This window comes from Triturus cristatus, chromosome 4_1 (genome assembly GCF_964204655.1).
Source record: "Triturus cristatus chromosome 4_1, aTriCri1.1, whole genome shotgun sequence".
Classification (NCBI taxonomy): domain Eukaryota; kingdom Metazoa; phylum Chordata; class Amphibia; order Caudata; family Salamandridae; genus Triturus; species Triturus cristatus.
In genome coordinates this window covers 533,177,974-533,196,409 of record NC_140585.1, presented here as the reverse complement: position 1 = coordinate 533,196,409, position 18,436 = coordinate 533,177,974, and the positions used below count along the sequence as shown (strand labels likewise).

At 43.9% G+C, this 18,436-nt stretch overlaps 1 protein-coding gene across 1 annotated transcript in view; it reads left to right on the top strand.

Moving 5' to 3' along the window:
* The window catches only part of SYT10 (synaptotagmin 10), a 189,462-nt gene extending 171,448 nt beyond the window's left edge, over window positions 1–18,014 (top strand). The window contains exons 6-7 of the mRNA XM_085652807.1: window positions 1,341–1,470; window positions 14,297–18,014. Coding sequence (XP_085508933.1) covers window positions 1,341–1,470; window positions 14,297–14,368 — 202 coding nt within the window. The 3' untranslated portion in view covers window positions 14,369–18,014. The remainder of the gene's footprint in view (window positions 1–1,340; window positions 1,471–14,296) is intronic.
* The last annotated feature ends 422 nt before the right edge of the window (window positions 18,015–18,436 follow it).

The following is an 18,436-nucleotide window of genomic DNA, read 5'->3' as shown; positions in this document are numbered from 1 at the left end:
TATACGGTGTTTTGGGAGGGAAATCACAAACACGGTGCAATTTGTCTCTGTGTGAGCTATTCATATTATATCATGCAAGTTGGACTCTAGAATTTCTACACAAGCAATTTTATCAGAAGAACAATGAAATGTTACATTTAAAAAACAGCCCATTCTTTTCAGGCAAATGGGCTTTGCACACTGTCCTGTTTCTACGAATTTGCTCGTCAAAGAGCATTACATCAACAAATAAGCACATTCAGTTATGTTTCTGAAGTTCATTTTCAGCCCATCTCATTATATATTGGCCACATGTAGCACACATGAATTTAGGAGCTGGTTTGGGCTACCTTATACAGCATCTACAGACCCTCAACAGTAGAACCTGTAATCAGACCGCGTCGGGATCACAGGGTCAAAAGGTGCAGCAGCGAGTCATTAATTCTCGAAATGCGTCCCCCATATGCTAATAAAACTCTAAAAAGAAACCTGTTTCCTTAAAACGAGGGAACTTAGGTGCTTATCTATTGGTAGGTAAATAGAACTCTTTGCCACTCCATTCTTCCTGGGAAGTACTGACAGGCTGAGAAAAGTTGCCTTTTGCTCATGCTTGCCCCTTATCGTTCCAGAGAGATGATGGGGCAACTTGCCATTCTTAGAAGTGATTTGGCCTTAGTTTAAGGAAAGCCTTGACTGTAGAAATAAAACTGATAGAAGGAAACCTACACTTTAGGAACGTGCCCAAGACCCACGTCTTCTGCTACATTTGGATATACTCAACAAACAGTAACAATAAGCGTCTCAATATCCGGCTCTCAGCAAAGCTGCACTAATGAGAAAGAATTGTGGGTGAGGAGTCTGTAAAAATGATTCATTGCCTGAGAATTTTAAATTCACCCCAATAAAGAAGTAAAAGGTTTCCTGTTTAATGCCAGTCTGTGAAATGCTCACAATTTTGATGGGCCATGCATGGGCCATTTCATTCTCTACCAAAACTGTGGGTCCTTTTTTTGAACCAATATTACAAAACAACAATTTCAAGAGTAACGTTTCTTCAAACTCGATGCAAAGAATGTTTTTAGAGATTTATCTTTGCATGGCCTTCTAAGATCTTACAGCAGTGTAAAATGCACTGAAATGCCTCAAATTTTGACAACCGTTCCCCAAACAATGAAAGTATAGTATAAGTCAGACAAACATTTTATGAATATGATTGAGTATTTAACACATTGTTTTAATGTGATATTTGTGGTAGTTCTAACATGTTGGTGATGACTGTATGCTAACAAACATTATTCCCTTCTGGTGTTTCTGATCAGAATCATCATGTAAATAATAGGCATTTTGTTCTCAATTTATAGAGTAGGACACAATGAAGTGATTGGGGTGTGCAGGACAGGGCTCGATGCAGAAGGTCTTGGGAGAGATCACTGGAATGAAATGCTAGCATACCCCAGAAAACCAATAACCCATTGGCATCCATTATTAGAGGTGAGGCATTTTTATTTTCCGTTTCAATTCATTCCCTTTGCTGTACTGATTGATCTTTTACATATTCACAAAATATGACTTCTTCCAATACAGGTTTTGTTTAACTGACTATCATAATAAATTATATCCGGTTTGTTTATTTTTGTCAACAGAATGTTAGGTCTTGCATTGTTATGATAAGCTCTTGAATATTTGTCTTGTTTCATTTTTATATAACAGTGAATGTTCACTGTTTTACTGAAAGCTCATTTATATTTGATCACATGCATGATATATTTTCATTAATGCAAAGTCACAATATTTTTATAATGCCAATCACCATAAAAAGGGCACTGGGTCAAGCTTTAGCAAAATTGCAGAGAATTTCAGTATTTGACCCAGAGGTTGAGGGAGTTTGCAACAACAAAGTATATAAATATTTTTTGTCAGTTACGCCTATGAATATTTTAGTAACAGAATGAAATGTTAATTCTCCTTACAATTTAGTGATCCATGTTATGCTTTCCCATTGACAGTATTTTCAGGTCACACGGGTAGGAGTTTGGTAAAAAACAAATGTGCATAAGTTAATACGGCCATACATTTCGTGTTGTATCTTACACATGACAATTAGCGCATAAGACCCCATTCTGAGTGGCCCAAAGTGGTACCTGTAGGTGTTAAACCGCTCTGCGCCAGTTTTTGCGTCCTGATGTCTCCAGATTAAGAATTATCGGGTAACAAATTCTGGAATTGATAAATCTAGGCCCAGAGAGACTACACTTGGACTTTACTGCAGAACGGGGGAGGGGAGGGGCTTCTGGGTATATGCTCAGCCCAGCCTCTGCCCACAGTTCCTGGACCTTAATGACATTACCTCGCCCCGTGGGAGTTATTTTCATTGGAAGGGTAAAAAAATATATATATTTTGACCCTGTATTTCCAGGTCTGCCTGCTATTCCCCACTCTGAAGGAAATGCATTCTAATCCCCAAATATGGGCACGGGGATACCAGCAGGGATTGTGAATTCTGGCACTCCTGTATCGCCACACCTATATCCACAGAACTTGTATTGAAATTCTAACTGTCGATAATGATCTTCTGAATTCTACAGTTATAGATCTTAGAACTACATTAAAAGAAGCAAAAAGTTTTTTTTAACAGGTATGATGCCACTCCACCTGGACAACGGAAACCTAAACATCTCTCTGTACAAATCTAGAACTACCTTTTCATCTCCTTGCTCTTATTCCTGATAACCTAAAGGGGGTTTAAACTTTTGGTAGCATACTTACAATTTGAGAGCCTCATTTACCAGAAGAAGATGCAGCACAGCACCGCAAGCCATTTAGCTGCGCCATGCTGACAGGGTCGGTTCCTCCGCTAAGGCGGAGGAGCGTCTCCCCAATGCTCTCTGAGCAGGCAAAATAAAATGATAATAACATCATTATTATCATTTTATTTCTCCTTGCTATGTGCATTACTGTTTATCTTGGGCCGGCCAAACAGTCATGCGCACTTTGCATGTTCCCCACCAGGCTGTAGTACACAGCCTGGTGGGAAACACGCACAGGCTCCCAGTCCCCATCTGAACACAGTACGACGGTGCTCCGACCAATCACAACACTGCATTGCATCATTGTGATTGAATTAGCGGAGCCTGTGGCCTTCCTCCTTCCGGATCAAAGCTGAGAAAAGACGATGGCCATGGAAAGGTAAGTGTTTTAATTTTTTTATTTTTTGTTCTATCGGCACCCCCCATTCCCTGCCAGACACTACTGCGTGCTGTGTCATTTTCAAAGCACTAACTGCGCACGTCTAGTCGCATGAGAATGGGTCGACCGCGATGGAGCGCCGGTCGGAAACACAAAGTGAATTGGGCCCGGTCAGTGCTTACCTTCAGACTTAGAAAAATTCTTTAAGAAAAATATCTGTGATGGTAAAGGTCAACGGGGCAAGACTGTAGGAGGTGTCTGAGGAGAGAGCATCGTCATCAGATGGCCTTTTATCAAAATCACAGTGACAATTCCTACATTCGGAATTAGTCAGGAAAATGGAAGTCAAAAAACTCCAGCGGGAGAAGGCAGAATGCTGTAGCTGAAGATAGTTCCATTAGGTCGAACACCCCTTTAGTGAAAAACTGCTAAAATGAAGTTGTGGAGAAGAACGCAATGGGGGAATCCGCAATCCAACTGGCGATGCACCTCGGGCGGATAGTCGAACAGGTTGGTCCCGGTCTTCTCCTGGTTCTCCGAGCAGTTTTTGGCCACATTTTGTCTAATTCCTCAGGTTTCGAAATTGGCCTTTTGGTCACCTTTAGCATGATAACCGAGGGTCCTGGACTGGTGGGACACCTTTTGGGAGTTCAGGACTCACTCAGGCTGCGCCCAGGTGTGGGATCAAGATGGTAGGAGCCTGTTATGCCCCTGTGGCTCTGAACAGGAGGCCAGCAAACTAGCCCTTCGATTTACCGCTGGCAGTCATGAGTGCAGGTGAAAATGCAGGGCTCAACAGCAGGACTGGCATCTGTGGGTTCATGGCAGTCTCCAGACAGCAAAACAGTCCTTCCAGGTACAGCAGCAGTCTGGCAGAAGGAAGTCCTCTAAGGATCCTTCCACAGGTCCAGCAATGAACTGAAGACTGGGTCTGAAGGACCTATTTTATACCCTGGTGCTCTTCCTCTAGAAGGCGGGAGAAGCTTCTGGAAAAGTTCTTTGAAGTGCATGGACTTTTCAGACTTCCCTGCCGAGGCCACCTAATGTTATCCTATGGGAGATATGGGCCTCACAGTAGTGAAAAATCATTTGGGTAGTTGTTTTGCTACCAGGACATGTAAAACCTAAAAGTACATGTCCACCCTTTTAATCACACAGCACCCTGCCCTATGGGCTACCTTGGGTCTACCTTAGGGGTGACTTATATGTAATAAAAAGGGACTTTGAGGTTTGGCAAGTAGTTTTAATTGCCAAGTCGACATGGTAGTGTGACGCTGAATTCAAGCTAGAATGGCAGGTCTGGGATATGTTTTGTAGGGCTACTTAAGTGGGTGGGACAATAAGTGCTGCAGGGTTACTGGTAGCATTGTATTTACATGCTCTGGGTATATGGTATGCCACTCTAAAAGGGCTTATAAGCAAATTAAATATGCCAATTGGGTGTATGCCAATTAACCCATGTTTAAGGGGAGTGAGCACAAGCACTTTAGCAATGGTTAGCAGTGTTAATGTGCCCAGAGTCATTAGGCAAAGAAAATAGAAATCCTGCAAAAATGGAATGAAGGTAAGTAGGCAAAATGTTTGGGGGAAGACCACCCCAAGGCTGACAGTCTAACACTCGTCAAGGGATGGGAGCCACGGAAAACCCTACCAATCCTTTGTCAGTTGGTCAAAATACCATTGTTTCTATTTGCATATACTTTGTTAGTCAGTGTTTCTGAACAACATTTGTTCGATGAAACACAGACACGTATGAAAGAGAGAGTTAATGTTTTTAAAAACGGATTGGATAGTATTCCTTATATATTTTCTGTTCATCAGACTTCTCAGAAGATGTTCTTTTTTAAATCAAACAAACCTGTCTTTTCGGAAATATGCTGTACCTCATGCGACATTGGTAAATTGAAATAGCCCTGATATAAAGAGGGATATGTAGGATTGCCAAATCAAACGTATGCTACTAGCGCAATTCACTAGATTTTAAAACATTGCCTGAAAGGAATGCACACATTTTAAATTCCGTTGCAAGTTAAATAACAAGCCTTGGGCTTCATTTTACTTTGTAGCTGAAATACATTATGTTATAAAACACAAAATAATACCACACTGACGATCAGCTTTCTGCATGTGAAAGAACAAATGTAAATTTGTCAGTGTTCTGCAAGCCAAGTGATTAGCCCCATTGCGTCTCACTACATATTAAAAGGCAACATCTCTGGTCCAATATTTTTATAACATTCCTGCATGTGGACAGATTCCATTCAGTCTACTTGTACTTGTGTGTATTCAGTATTTTCCAATCAAAAGATCACTTTTATAGGCCAGTTTGTGCAGGACGCCGCTCAGGAATGTAGAATAATGACACGATTTCTCTATTTAGGCATAGACCTTCTTTTTGGACGGCATTCGTGAACACATTGTGCTAGAAGAGCCAGATGAACTCTCTCACACCGTTTTCCTAAGTAACCAAACAATGGCGTTTTGTACAAGGACAGTGTTTTTCTGCGCTCTCAGATGCAGGGGAAAGCACTGGCGTAGCTAGGGGGGGGCGGTGGGGGCGGTCCGCCCCAGGCGGCACTATTTTCGGGGCGGCGGCCGCGCGGCACTAGTGGCCCTTTGCGGAGGCCTTTATAATTTATTTGGTGACACTTACTGACACTACTGTCAGTCATTACAGTAGTGTCAGAGTCCCCAAATAAATTATAAAGGCTGCCGCAAAGGGCCAGCAGTGCAGCGCATGCGGCTCCGTTTCAAGCACAAGTGCCCCTGATTGCAACTGCAAGTACAAATGCTTCCTGTAGCGCACGCATCACCACCTAGCGTGGTGGTGTGGTGCGCGACCGGACCAAGGTCAGAGGGGAAAGACTCCAATCAGCCAATGAGCTGTCTCAGCTCAGAGATCCAGCCGACGAGCCCTCCCCTTCGTAGTGTGCAGGCAATCTAACGGAGGCCAGGGCTGGCAGATTGGGCTACTTCTCGCACGCACAATTGGGCGATATTTTGCCCGATTGTGCGAGGAAAAATCATGTTGGGCGGGCTACTGAAATTTGGGCTATAATCCGCCCAGTGTGCGGCGGATTCAAAGCTTTGTGCGGCGCCTGTGTCGCCGCCGCGCTGCAGCACATGAATGCCTTGCATCCCACACCTCTTTCCTAAATTAGGTGCGTCTGTGGCTCTATGCCATGCGGCCCCTGCCCACAAGTAACACCGCCAGGGCAATAAATCTATGCGGGCGGGAAGTTTCTTTCCATTTAGGGTCCTGCAAGATCTGCAGTGACCTTTGACCTGCCCCCAGTAATGTTGCGACCGGCCTTGGAGTTGTTTGACCCAATCCAGGGTCAGATCTGTTCAATGATCGGCGTGTCAGGCACATTACGGCCCGCCTCCATTCGCATGCAGCAGCAGCAGGTATGTTGACGTCGAAGGTTCCAGCTGTAGGGCTTAGTGTAGTTGGGAAAGAGGGCAGAGGGGTGATGAACACACTGGGCAATAAGAGGAATGACTGGGGCGTCAGAGGAGCAAAGGGAGTGGAACAGGGGGCAGGAAGGGGTGATGAAAATACATGGCAACGAGAGCGGTGAGAACAGAGGGGTGCAGAGGGCAGCGAGGAGTGGCAGATGAGCGCAGAGTGGGAAACCGGGGACAGGAAGGGGTGATGAAAACATAGAGCAAGGAGAGAGATGAGAGCACAGGGGTGCAGGGGGCAGCGAGGAGTGGTAGATGAGCGCAGAGTGGAAAACCGGGGACTGGAAGGGGTGATGAAAACACAGGGCAAGGAGAGAGATGAGAGCAGAGGGGTGCAGGAGGCAGCGAGGAGTGGCAGATGAGCGCAGAGTGGAAAACCGGGACAGGAAGGGGGGATGAAAACACAGGGCAAGGAGAGCGGTGAGAACAGAGGGGTGCAGAGGGCAGTGCGGAGTGGCAGATGAGCGCAGAGTGGGAAACCGGGGACAGGAAGGGGTGATGAAAACACAGGGCAAGGAGAGAGATGAGAGCAGAGGGGTGCAGGGGGCAGCGAGGAGTGGCAGATGAGCGCAGAGTGGAAAACCGGGACAGGAAGGGGTGATGAAAACACAGGGCAAGGAGAGCGGTGAGAACAGAGGGGTGCAGAGGGCAGTGCGGAGTGGCAGATGAGCGCAGAGTGGAAAGCAGGAGTCAGGAAGTGGTGATGAAAACACTGGACAAGGAGAGAGATGAGAGCAGAGGGGTGCAGGAGGCAGCGAGGAGTGGCAGATGAGCGCAGAGTGGAAAACCGGGACAGGAAGGGGGGATGAAAACACAGGGCAAGGAGAGCGGTGAGAACAGAGGGGTGCAGAGGGCAGTGCGGAGTGGCAGATGAGCGCAGAGTGGGAAACCGGGGACAGGAAGGGGTGATGAAAACACAGGGCAAGGAGAGAGATGAGAGCAGAGGGGTGCAGGGGGCAGCGAGGAGTGGCAGATGAGCGCAGAGTGGAAAACCGGGACAGGAAGGGGTGATGAAAACACAGGGCAAGGAGAGCGGTGAGAACAGAGGGGTGCAGAGGGCAGTGCGGAGTGGCAGATGAGCGCAGAGTGGAAAGCAGGAGTCAGGAAGTGGTGATGAAAACACTGGACAAGGAGAGAGATGAGAGCAGAGGGGTGCAGGGGGCAGCGAGGAGTGGCAGATGAGCGCAGAGTGGAAAACCGGGGACAGGAAGGGGTGATGAAAACACAGGTCAAGGAGGGGGTGAGAACAGAGGGTGTCAGATGTGTGCACTGGGAAGTGGAGCACATGGGGCAAAAAAGGGCGAGATAACACCAGACAAGGAAAAGGATGAGAACAGAGGGTAATAGGCGGGGCGAGGAGTGGCAGATGAGCACACAGTGCAACACTGGGGGCAGGAAAGGGTGATGAAAACACAGTGCAAAAAGAGGGATGACTAGAGGGGTGAGGGGGCAGATGAGCACACAGAGTGGAACACAGGACGTTGTGATTAAAATACAGGGCAAGGAGGGTATAAGTACAGAGGGATGCTGGGGTGACAGATGTGTGCACATCAGTCACACTCAACAATAACATTGATGATTATGAAAAGCAGACTTAGGCACCCCACACGGTATGAAATACTCGTTTATTGGCAGGGCAGGCTCCTTTTAATGCACTCATGCCTCAGCAGCCTGCCTGGTTCTGTCACTGGTCAGCGTGTGACTAGCACCAGACAGATCAGGTTTTTCTTTTAAACAAATCCTGCTGGGCCCCCATAAACACATTGCTGCTACGCTGGCAGGGTCAAGGCAAAATCATATGAAATACTCGACTAGCTTCCTGTCACGGTGTTCGTGCAATTTGTCTGTGGTTTCGCAAGCAGTAGTAGTGATCACAAGAGTAAAATCATGTACAATGTGAGTAGATTGTGGGCATACGATCATTTTACAGTAGGATCAGGTGCTCTGCAGCAGTTCTTTTTATAGTTTGGCCTTGCTCAAATCAGTGTATTTTTTTTTGTTTTTATCTGTTTCCATGTACTTAATTTCTTGATTTTGCCTTGTCACTCTTCGTGTCATACTATTACCAGTTGAATGTCATTCATAAGTACTCTGAAACTTTGAAAATGGCTCACCTAAGCACTCTTAAAACGTGGCAACTATGCAGTTCGTTTTCCATATCGGATAGTGTCCTTCCATTTCTGGTGCTTTGAAATAGTTTTAAGAAATTCATAGAGTTTCTTGTTGCTGGAATGGCTGTAATTTCTGATGTTTATATGTTTCCCTCATCTTCTTTACTTGATTTTTGTTCCTGAGAAGGTGTCACTCGTAGTCGTTGAATGTCACTCATAATTACACAAAAAATATGAAAATGTCACACTTAAGCAATCTGAAACCTTGGCAGCTACGAATCGCCTGCAGGCACCTTCGTACCATTTTTCTTTGCCTTCGTACCATTTTTCTTTGATCAGGCCACAATACTTCATGTTGCCTCGCACACAGAACCGTGCTAGCTGTGTGAAATAAGCATTGGAATTCAATTGTTCTCATATTTGTTGGAGGTGGTGCTATTGGCAATGTGAATGTCCAAGTGTAATTCGTCCATACATCATTGTTGGTGTCTTTGTAGTTCCTAGCTTATTTGGCAGGTTTGTAATGCACGCAGACATTCATTTGAGGTTTATGTTTTGTATTAAGCTTGGCACACTTTAAAAATCGTGTTCCTTTCACATTGTGGTGAGTTTGTGGGTTAAAACACCCTTTCCTGTAAGCAGAAGGGTCATAAGGTAGGTAGGTTCTTGCAACCACTGTGGCCGTTGAGATGGGCGCACTAATGGAGGAAAGGCTTCTCACCCCTAATTGGAGGGAAGTAGGCCTCTCACACCCACGGACCCCGTTGACACTGCACCTACTGCATTAATGATCGTATACGTCTTTAAGGCAGTAAACATTTACCTTTCCACTGGCTGAACAAGGATCCACCATACTGATACCTTGCAAAGAACAGGAGATGGAGATTCTTCTGAGTCTTCAGAATGCACTTGCACTTTATTGGGTATTAGCTCATGGGAACATCAAGCAGCAAGCTCTGCACCCCATGCCATGGACTGCTCTCTTCAGATGAGTACCAAAAAGTACGTAACATATGTAATTTGCGTATATAAAGAGTTGTTCAGCATTGCTCTTGGAGCATTCAAACAAGTGTGAAAAAACATGGAGCATTGGCCTGTATTGCCATTACTCTGAGGGGCCTGACATGAGTATGCAAAAGGAACTTCATGCTGAAGAGCACCTTTCCCAAGAAGAACGTTTCCGCAGTTGCAGTCCTCAAAATTGGACCAAGAACATTTTTGGGCAGCTTTCTCCACACCATGCGATATCAAGTGAGTGACAGTTTTCCTGACAGACCAACTTTGATTTTAGTGTACAAAATATAGGTAATCTGATTAATGTGGGTACTAAACATATCCTTGAAATAGAAGTATATTTTTTAAATGTTGTAGACAGGCTACACGTAAGTTAATGGAGTGGCACATTGGGCTATTTTAGGCTACTTTTTTGTTGCTTTTGGGCTTGAAAGTTGTGAAAAAATCTGGCAACACTGATGTAGGCGTGCAAGGGTCTGTATTGCTACAGTAGGCTTTGAATTGTTCTCTGATTGTTGCCGCCCCGACGTACCGTGTTTGTTGTGGTTGCTTGTGGGTACGTCCCAGGGGCCAGTGGAGGACTAGAGCCAACCCAAGAGGAACTTCTACAGTGCATCACAGGTATCTCCACAGTTGTTTGTTTGGAACGTCTGAAGACAGGAAAGAAAGGAGAGGAGCAGACAGGTACGTCCACCCGGCAAGCGTGTTGAAAATTATGCAAATGGCAGTTTTGCCCCTCAATACCACAAGTGATGGTTGGCGCCTGAAAGGATACAAGCATCCATGAACATGGGTCGCAGTATGCTATTTTCTAGTTTTCTTTACCATTAAAGCATTTTCGAGATTTACCATGATATGGATCGGTAATCCCACAAACATCCTTTTATTTATAAGACATGTCACTGTCATGAGTGTAAAATCTGAAAATTTTGGGGAAGCAACAGTGTGGAGATTTTAGTAGCAAAGCATTTATTGTGGCATTGATAATGCATTGTTGGAGAAAGCTAATAATACCTGGAATCTGAAAGCACTGATAAGGCATTAGTGGAGGAAGATCATGCGTACCTCAACACTGATAAGGCCCTTCTGTGGTAAGGCCATACTGCTGAGGTCCTGTAGCAATGAGGCAGTGCTGGTAAGGCAAGTTGGCGGGGCCTGGGATTCCCAAGGAATGAGAAGACATCAGTTAAGAAGCTGGCACTGTTGATAGGCATGGATGCTTTAGTGGATGGTGATGCTGTAACCCTGCAGGGTCGTACCTTGTTGTTGCTATAGTGGCTTGCTGCTGTGGTGGGCCACCAGTGCGACTCTCAATTAATGCAGGCTGGTGCTAGGTTGGTGACAAGATAGTGAGATCTTAGAAATCTCCCTTGACTTGAATTGAACTTAGCTGTTGCACACACTCCAACTTAGATTGGCACCAAACAGTAGGCACTAGGAGTTTGGCAGAAACTCTCTGGCTGCAATGGTGTGGGTCTGACTGATGAGACCGGTGTGACTCTGTTCTAAGGCCAGGCTTTATGTGTACCACCTCGCCCCCACCTCCCCTCAGTAGTTCATGCTGTTCCGAGTTCGTCATTGCATTATTGTACCTCAAGTCAGAGCACATCGCGTTTGTGCATGTCCCCACTGCTTTAATGGGGGAACCATGATGTTTGGTCATTTAATGTCAGCTGTAGATGATGGATCCCCAAACAGTGTCATGTATGTGCATGTTTGCATTGTGCTGAGGGAATTACCAGGTAATCGTTCACACAGCTCTCTGATGGATGTCACATGCGGTTTTTCTGAGTCCCCAGATAGATCATGCAGTCTGTGTGTTCTCCTTTGTTCTGCTGGTCACCGGTATATTCAACTGTGTAGCCTTGGACCGTGTCATGTATGTGCATGTAACTTGCATGATCAAGGTAAGTATTAGCGGCGATACTACGTGTCTCTCGGACCTCTTTCAAGTGCTCGCCTGCATTTTCCCCCAGCACCCCTCCTCCCCCTAGGGGCGGCAACCTGAGGGATAGCCCCGGGCGCCACAAGCTCTAGCTACGCCTCTGAGGGGAAGGGCAGAATGAACCGTAGTTATATTAGGGGAACAGCTGCTTCCTCACGGAGGCCATGTGAATGGATGTTTGTTTCAGATTGGCTATGAGAAGACAAAACACCTTCAGTCCCTGACTAGCAATAGCCATTTTCAACATCATGCATTATATACTTTTTACCTGGAACATTTTTGTAAGAAGCACTCCCGTCTATATAGAGTCGGAGATGATTACTTGTTGAACTCATCCGATCATTATGAAAATGTTTAGTTTTTGATAATAAGCAAAGGATGAGAACTATTTGCTGTGGAGCAGCAATGGGAATTTAGGAAGCATCTGCTTTCACAGTGGGGTGAAAAATGAGTATTACATGCAGATGCTATTTGTTTTATTTTCCAGGAAATAACTGATGTCTTGGGTGACATTTTTATAAACCGAAATATTTGTGGTTCATTTCAACGAGGTTGGTTTGACAATGATACTCCAGAAATGTCCATACTTCTGTGCAGCAATGCTGTCTGGTGGTCATTATGGTAAAATGAAGTCGTTGTAAACTTCTCTTATCCACACTCCTGGTTTACTCTAAATATCCGTCTCACTGACGTGATCTGTCCCAGCTCTTCCCGGGCTTGGACCACTTCTGTTACTACGCACAGCTAATAAAATATCTTGTCCCGCCTCCTCACCTTACAGATCCTATAATCCTATCCATTGATTCCCTTTTTACTCACTCTGTTGCTGTTCTGAACCCTTCCACTCACCTCTATAACCTAAGTATGAACAAGTGGTAGAGTTGGCAGACAGGTCTGATGGCATCGTTTAGTAGCTAGGTAAGAAGATCACTCCATTCTAACTTAAATCATTAAAATAATCCACCACCCCAGTAATACGTAACATATAGATATGAGTCTGGATTATTATGGCAGCAATTTTTATATTTTAAGGTAATTTTGAATACTCTGCAAGAACCAATATTTCATTTTCCTAATACTGTATAGTCTAGCACAACTGCCAATAGAGCTGAAATACTGTGTGGGCCTAACATGTGAGATGTTGATGCACAGGAATGCGGAGTGCACAAGAACTCGTGTGCTCATGCATGCCATGCTGCTCTTCTACCTTTTGACGGAGCTTGGTGGGCCCCTGAGAAGTTGTTCAGTGCATGACTGTCCCCTCCACACAGGTGCTATGTCCACAGGGTCCTGCGTATAAAGATTCTGCATGTGCTCAGAGTTTTTAGGCCATCTTACATATATCTAAGAATTGTGCTATAACCAGCTGGTCCAGCCATGCCAGCACATATTGTATGATTCCAACTAGAGAATGAAAGTCATTGGCTTGGGGCCCATTCTATACATATGACTAACTCCATCAAACCCCAAGTATGTTAGTGTTTGAAAGGCACATCTACCTTTCAAAAGGCTCCTTCGTTCCTACCAATATGCATTGTGCATCTGCATGAGTGTTTGAGTCCCTTAATCTCAAAATGTGCAGATATACCAGCATGCATTATATATAATTGTGTTATGGCAGAACGATATCTATGAAAGGAAGTATACAAGTTAAAACTATGATTGGATTTGGCAATTTTAGCTTTTGTGATTTAATGGATTCATTTGTATATCATTTGCATTTTTATTTGGATACGCTATCTTGTGAAAAGCCTTAGGGACATATTAACAAGGAACAGGGAAAATTAACGCTAAGGACGCTTAGCGTTAATTTTTTTTAATGCCCGCTATCGCTGGATAATATCGCCTGGTTATCGCGTTATTAACAACGCTAACCGCCTAGGCGATAAAACTACAAGGATAGGGATAGCCTTGTTGATAGCCCATGGTGGATTTAGGCATGTAATCCACCTCCCCATTGGATTACATGGCTAAGACTGAAAATTAGCAGACGTGAAAAAGCAGCGTTGGCTGTGGTTAGCGCTGCTTTTTTTGTCTCTAACAGGGTTAGCATGAAGCTTGATAATGGGAGAAATGTCGCTTAGCGACATTCCTCCTATTATTTTGCTCTGGAACGCCCACTTTGCATCTCATTAGAGATGCAAAGGGAAGCGTAGTGAAAAAGGGTGCTAACATGCGATTTTGCATGTTAGCACCCTGTTGTTGATAGGGCGATATTTTTATCTCCGCTTCTTTGGCTTTTAAAGCGAAAAAAGCGTAGATAAAGCCCTTGTTAATATGCCCCTTAGAGAGCTTACATTTAACAGACACAATACATTCAGCCATAACACAAGCAATAAATAGACACATACCTGAATCATAACGTAATACCAGGAATGGAATGTATGTCATAAAAACCTCTTAACGAAACTTAGATCTAGCTGCAAGATATTGTTTTGCCTTACCTGTATATCTTTATGAGCAAGTGTGTGAGCCCTATGAAAAAGTGTTACTTTATGTGCAGAATGGCTCAACTGTTGAAATCAACATTAACAAAATAAAAAGTCTGGCCAAAGTATATAATAACTAAGTTACCTTTGCTTTTCTCACATTACAGTTACCCGGTCGAGCAACCAGCTTTGACAGCCAAGGATCGTGCTCATCGCCCAAGCCGCCTCCTACACCGTGAAGCAGCCGGCGTGAACTCCTGGTATACTGCCCGGGTTTCTACTTTCCCCACAGCACAGCTAGCACTCTCTTCCCTATGCCTTCTCCGTAGCCCATATATGGAATCAAGGACCTCCACTGGAAGCATGGGATCACTTTCCTAAGTCAATACCGCACTGCTCAGTTTGATCACAACACGTCCATTTGTTCTCATTTTTTGATGCCACTCATGCCCGATTGGTGTCTTGCCTTCAAATATGCAGCTGAAGTAATGTCAAGTGGGACATGGAAAACACAGCACTTTGTGGTACATTTTGTAGGACATATTTTGCTACAGTCTTTATATATGTGGTACTTTATCATTATAGGAACGTTAAACATCTCACCAACATTCAGGGAATGGAAGGCGGGTGCACATTATTTACAAAAGTATGTCCTACGAACAGACTTTAACCGAATGTATAAAAACCTTGTTAAAAAACTCAATTGATGTGTCGTAAGTCCATGGATACACTCTTAGTTGTAGGTACGTTTCCACTATTTCGTTTTATGTATTTTAGACAAGATTAGTAGGATGACACAGATTTCATGTGGAGTTTGTGTAGCCCCAGTATGAAGCATGAAGATGAGTCAGAGCACTTGAAAGCACCATTTTGCAATGAGTGGGTGAACTAGAGCCATCCATCTTATGCACTCTCTCATTCTCGTTTCTTTTCAAATGCTAGCAATTGCCGACGATTTGAAGTCTCCTTTTCATGTCTGTTCATGAGAGACTCCTGAAGTGGAAGCATTTACCACGTCAAGTAACTCTTCTGAATGGGGTGCAAATCAGTATGTATTACCTGTGGGCACACTTCTCTTCAAAAGCATAGAACAGAACATTTTGAACGCTAAAATGTGTTTGGCAAACTTTAGATATCAAACACTGGTTCTGATTCGTCCAGTGCCAATAGAACTTAGGTACCATTTGCTTTAAATGACAGTCGGCCAGTGCAGCATTCCTGTTTCTCCTCAGCAGATGCTGTCATCACGATAGCTGATATTAAAATTGTTACCTAATGGCATAGGAAACCACCCAGCAAGACAACCCACAGAAAGAATAGTCACAGTATGTGATCCTGCCCCATTGCCTTCACTCTATGAAGTCAGTTACTATAGAATAGGGGTTGGCGCTCATTGGTCGACCAGTGAAGATCATCTTTCTCTGCCACCAAATAAGCAATACCTCATTAATGACTACACAAAGAGTATGTGCTTTTGCTGTCATTCCAGCATCTATACCAACAGTGTACTGTGGAGCTGTAGATTTCACCGTCACCAGCATGTGAGGATCAATGAACATTTTGACATACTGTAAAGCTACCCACTTCCCCACTACATTTCACAGGCCTTTGGTTCAAATTGTTTGAAGCACCAGGGTAGAGTTATGCACACAAGAGGTTGATTATCAGACCCTTCCATCACCATCAAGCAACAATCATGCACCACTCAGTCCTTCCTGCTGAATAGGGCAGTTGGAACTGAGCCTTGAGACAGATATATAAATCTAATGTGAATCAGGTGGGGGAGCACGGTCCTTGCCAAATTATGTCTTATTGAGCAGAAAGAATTGAGACTTTGGAGAGTGACAAAATGGCTGCTTTACAGTGCTGCTAACCAGTAAATTCTATGGTATATATTTGTTTTGCTTCTTGTACGTTTGAAACTTGAAAGGTTTCTCGAGAGACCACGGGGATGTTGCGGGTATTGGTATTTTGTGTGGATGTTTCACTTTTAAGAACAAATCAAGGTAACAGATTATGTTGGGACGATGTTAAAGTAATAGTTAACTATTTGGAGAATTTGACCTCTTGATCTCTGAGCACTGTGGGGTGCAGTATGTGACAAGAGGATATTGGGCAGGTCTGTCAGATTTGCCAATGGCCACATTTTATAGATAATGAGGGCACAATAGTTTCAATTAGTAATTTTCGACTTCATTATAGCACGCATTCGCATTCAGAGCGTGCGCGTGAGAAAAGGGCATCTTTCTCTACTTAATATAATTTGAAACTAACAGGGCTCCAGAGCTATTCTTTTTGGATAGCACACATAGTCACTTTAGTCCTAAGTGCAGAGGCACTACATGTTGGTTCTCTTGTTAGTTCAAGTCAACATGTACACAGTATAAAATGATCCATTATCTGATTGACCTTGAATGTCACCAAACATATCTCCTTTGTATGCTTTACAAAAATGTTTTACAAAGCCTACTTTGGCTTTTGAGGGAGGGGATTGGGAACATGGTGCGTTGTGCCATTAAACTTGCCTCTGAAGATTGTGGTTCAATTTAGAAATATTACTGCACATTAGGTAAACATCTATATATTTTGAATATGAAAATTTTAAGATGAATACAGCTGTAAATGTGTTTGTGCCATTTAAGCTACTTTTGTACTGTTGTTACCCAGCAAAATTGTTATGACTACAGTATTGGTTGCACTATATTGCACATGATCAACAATCTGGTTGACCTGGAATTTGAACAATGTAGCATTAGTGTTCAATAATGAAGATTCATATAGTATATTTTGTAATGCTGTTTTGATGACCTATTTCAGTCTGTTGTGGTAATGAACATGATGCAGTCCTGCTACCTTTCTCGGATAGGAGCCTACATGAATCACCAAAGGAATTCCAATGTGCATGCCTTTACTTTCGTGCTGTAAGAGAAGATAAGTACCAATTGTGTTGCCTGGTCACTGTAAAAAGGTCCCACACATTGCGTATCTGTAAATCGCAATACATGGAAATCACACCACAATGCAGCGAGATTAAGCTAAAATATGATGCTTTCAAAATTCTTGCATGGATTTCAAGTTAAAGGCGTGAGTACACGTTTTGAAGTAATCTGTGTAACAATTGTGGCCTTACTAAGCTCAAACTGAAAATATTGCATTACTTGAAAAACGTAGTAGATGATTATTTGCACATATCACTTACCTTGATTATAACTGTTTAGACAGAGTCTACAGTCCATAGATATAGAAATGAATAGAAAGAAAGATTTTGATGCTCTCACTCCACCACTGTCCTCATCAGACCAATGTAATAGAGAATTGGCAGCCTTCGCTACGCCTCTTTAAAAAATGTATCTTACAGTAAATAGTGGAAAATACTGCTAATAGAAGATCGTCCATTATTGACCATTTACACAGAGCCAGATCCTTTCAAGGTGAAACATGAAACCACACCTTTTTAATTTCAAGATGCACACAATCATTTAATGCTTGCATTTTGAAATATTCTCCGATTCGTTTCTATACATTTTTCTTCCGCAAACAAGGCAATGCTAATCAACGCATTAAGTAGAACAAGGGTTTAAAAAACAAAAAAACTTAAAACAAGGGTTTAAGTTGTTCCCTTTTTTACTTTATTGGTAGAAGACAATTGGGGCACCAGACAAAGATTGTGTCTACAGTCACAGAATGACACATCTCTCACTAAACCGTGACATACGCTCAGTCTAGTGGCTTAGTGGACTAATGCATCCACTGTAGCAGCCTGTGTTTGACCTCACAGTCACTGGTTCAACTCCCTGTGGGAATACTCAGCCGTTCCTTCTTCTGAGGTCGATAAAATGAGTACCATTAGGTAACAATAAACATCTGTTAATCAGTGCCAAGATACTGTTGCTGATGCTGGGGAGGGGGGGGGGGGGGTGGCTCCGGGATCAGTTGAAGAGCTAGGTCTTGAGGTCTTTCCTGAACGTGTGCAGAGTCGGGGAGCGTCTGATGTTCACAGGGAGCTCATTCCACTTCTTGGCTGCGATGTAGGAGAAAGCTCTCCCGCCAGTTCTGTGTCTGCGGATGCGGGGGGCCTCTGCCGTGGCGAGGTCGGCAGAGCGGAGGTTCCTCTCGGGTATGTGGAAGGATAGTCTTTCGTTGAGGTATTTGGGTCCAATGTTGTGTAGGGATTTGTAGGCTTGGGTGAGGAGTTTGAAGGTGACCCTCTTCTCGACGGGGAGCCAGTGGTGGCTTCATAGGTGTTGGGTCATGTGCTCATGGCGCGGTGTCCCGAGGATGAGTCTGGCTTCTATTATTAAAATTGC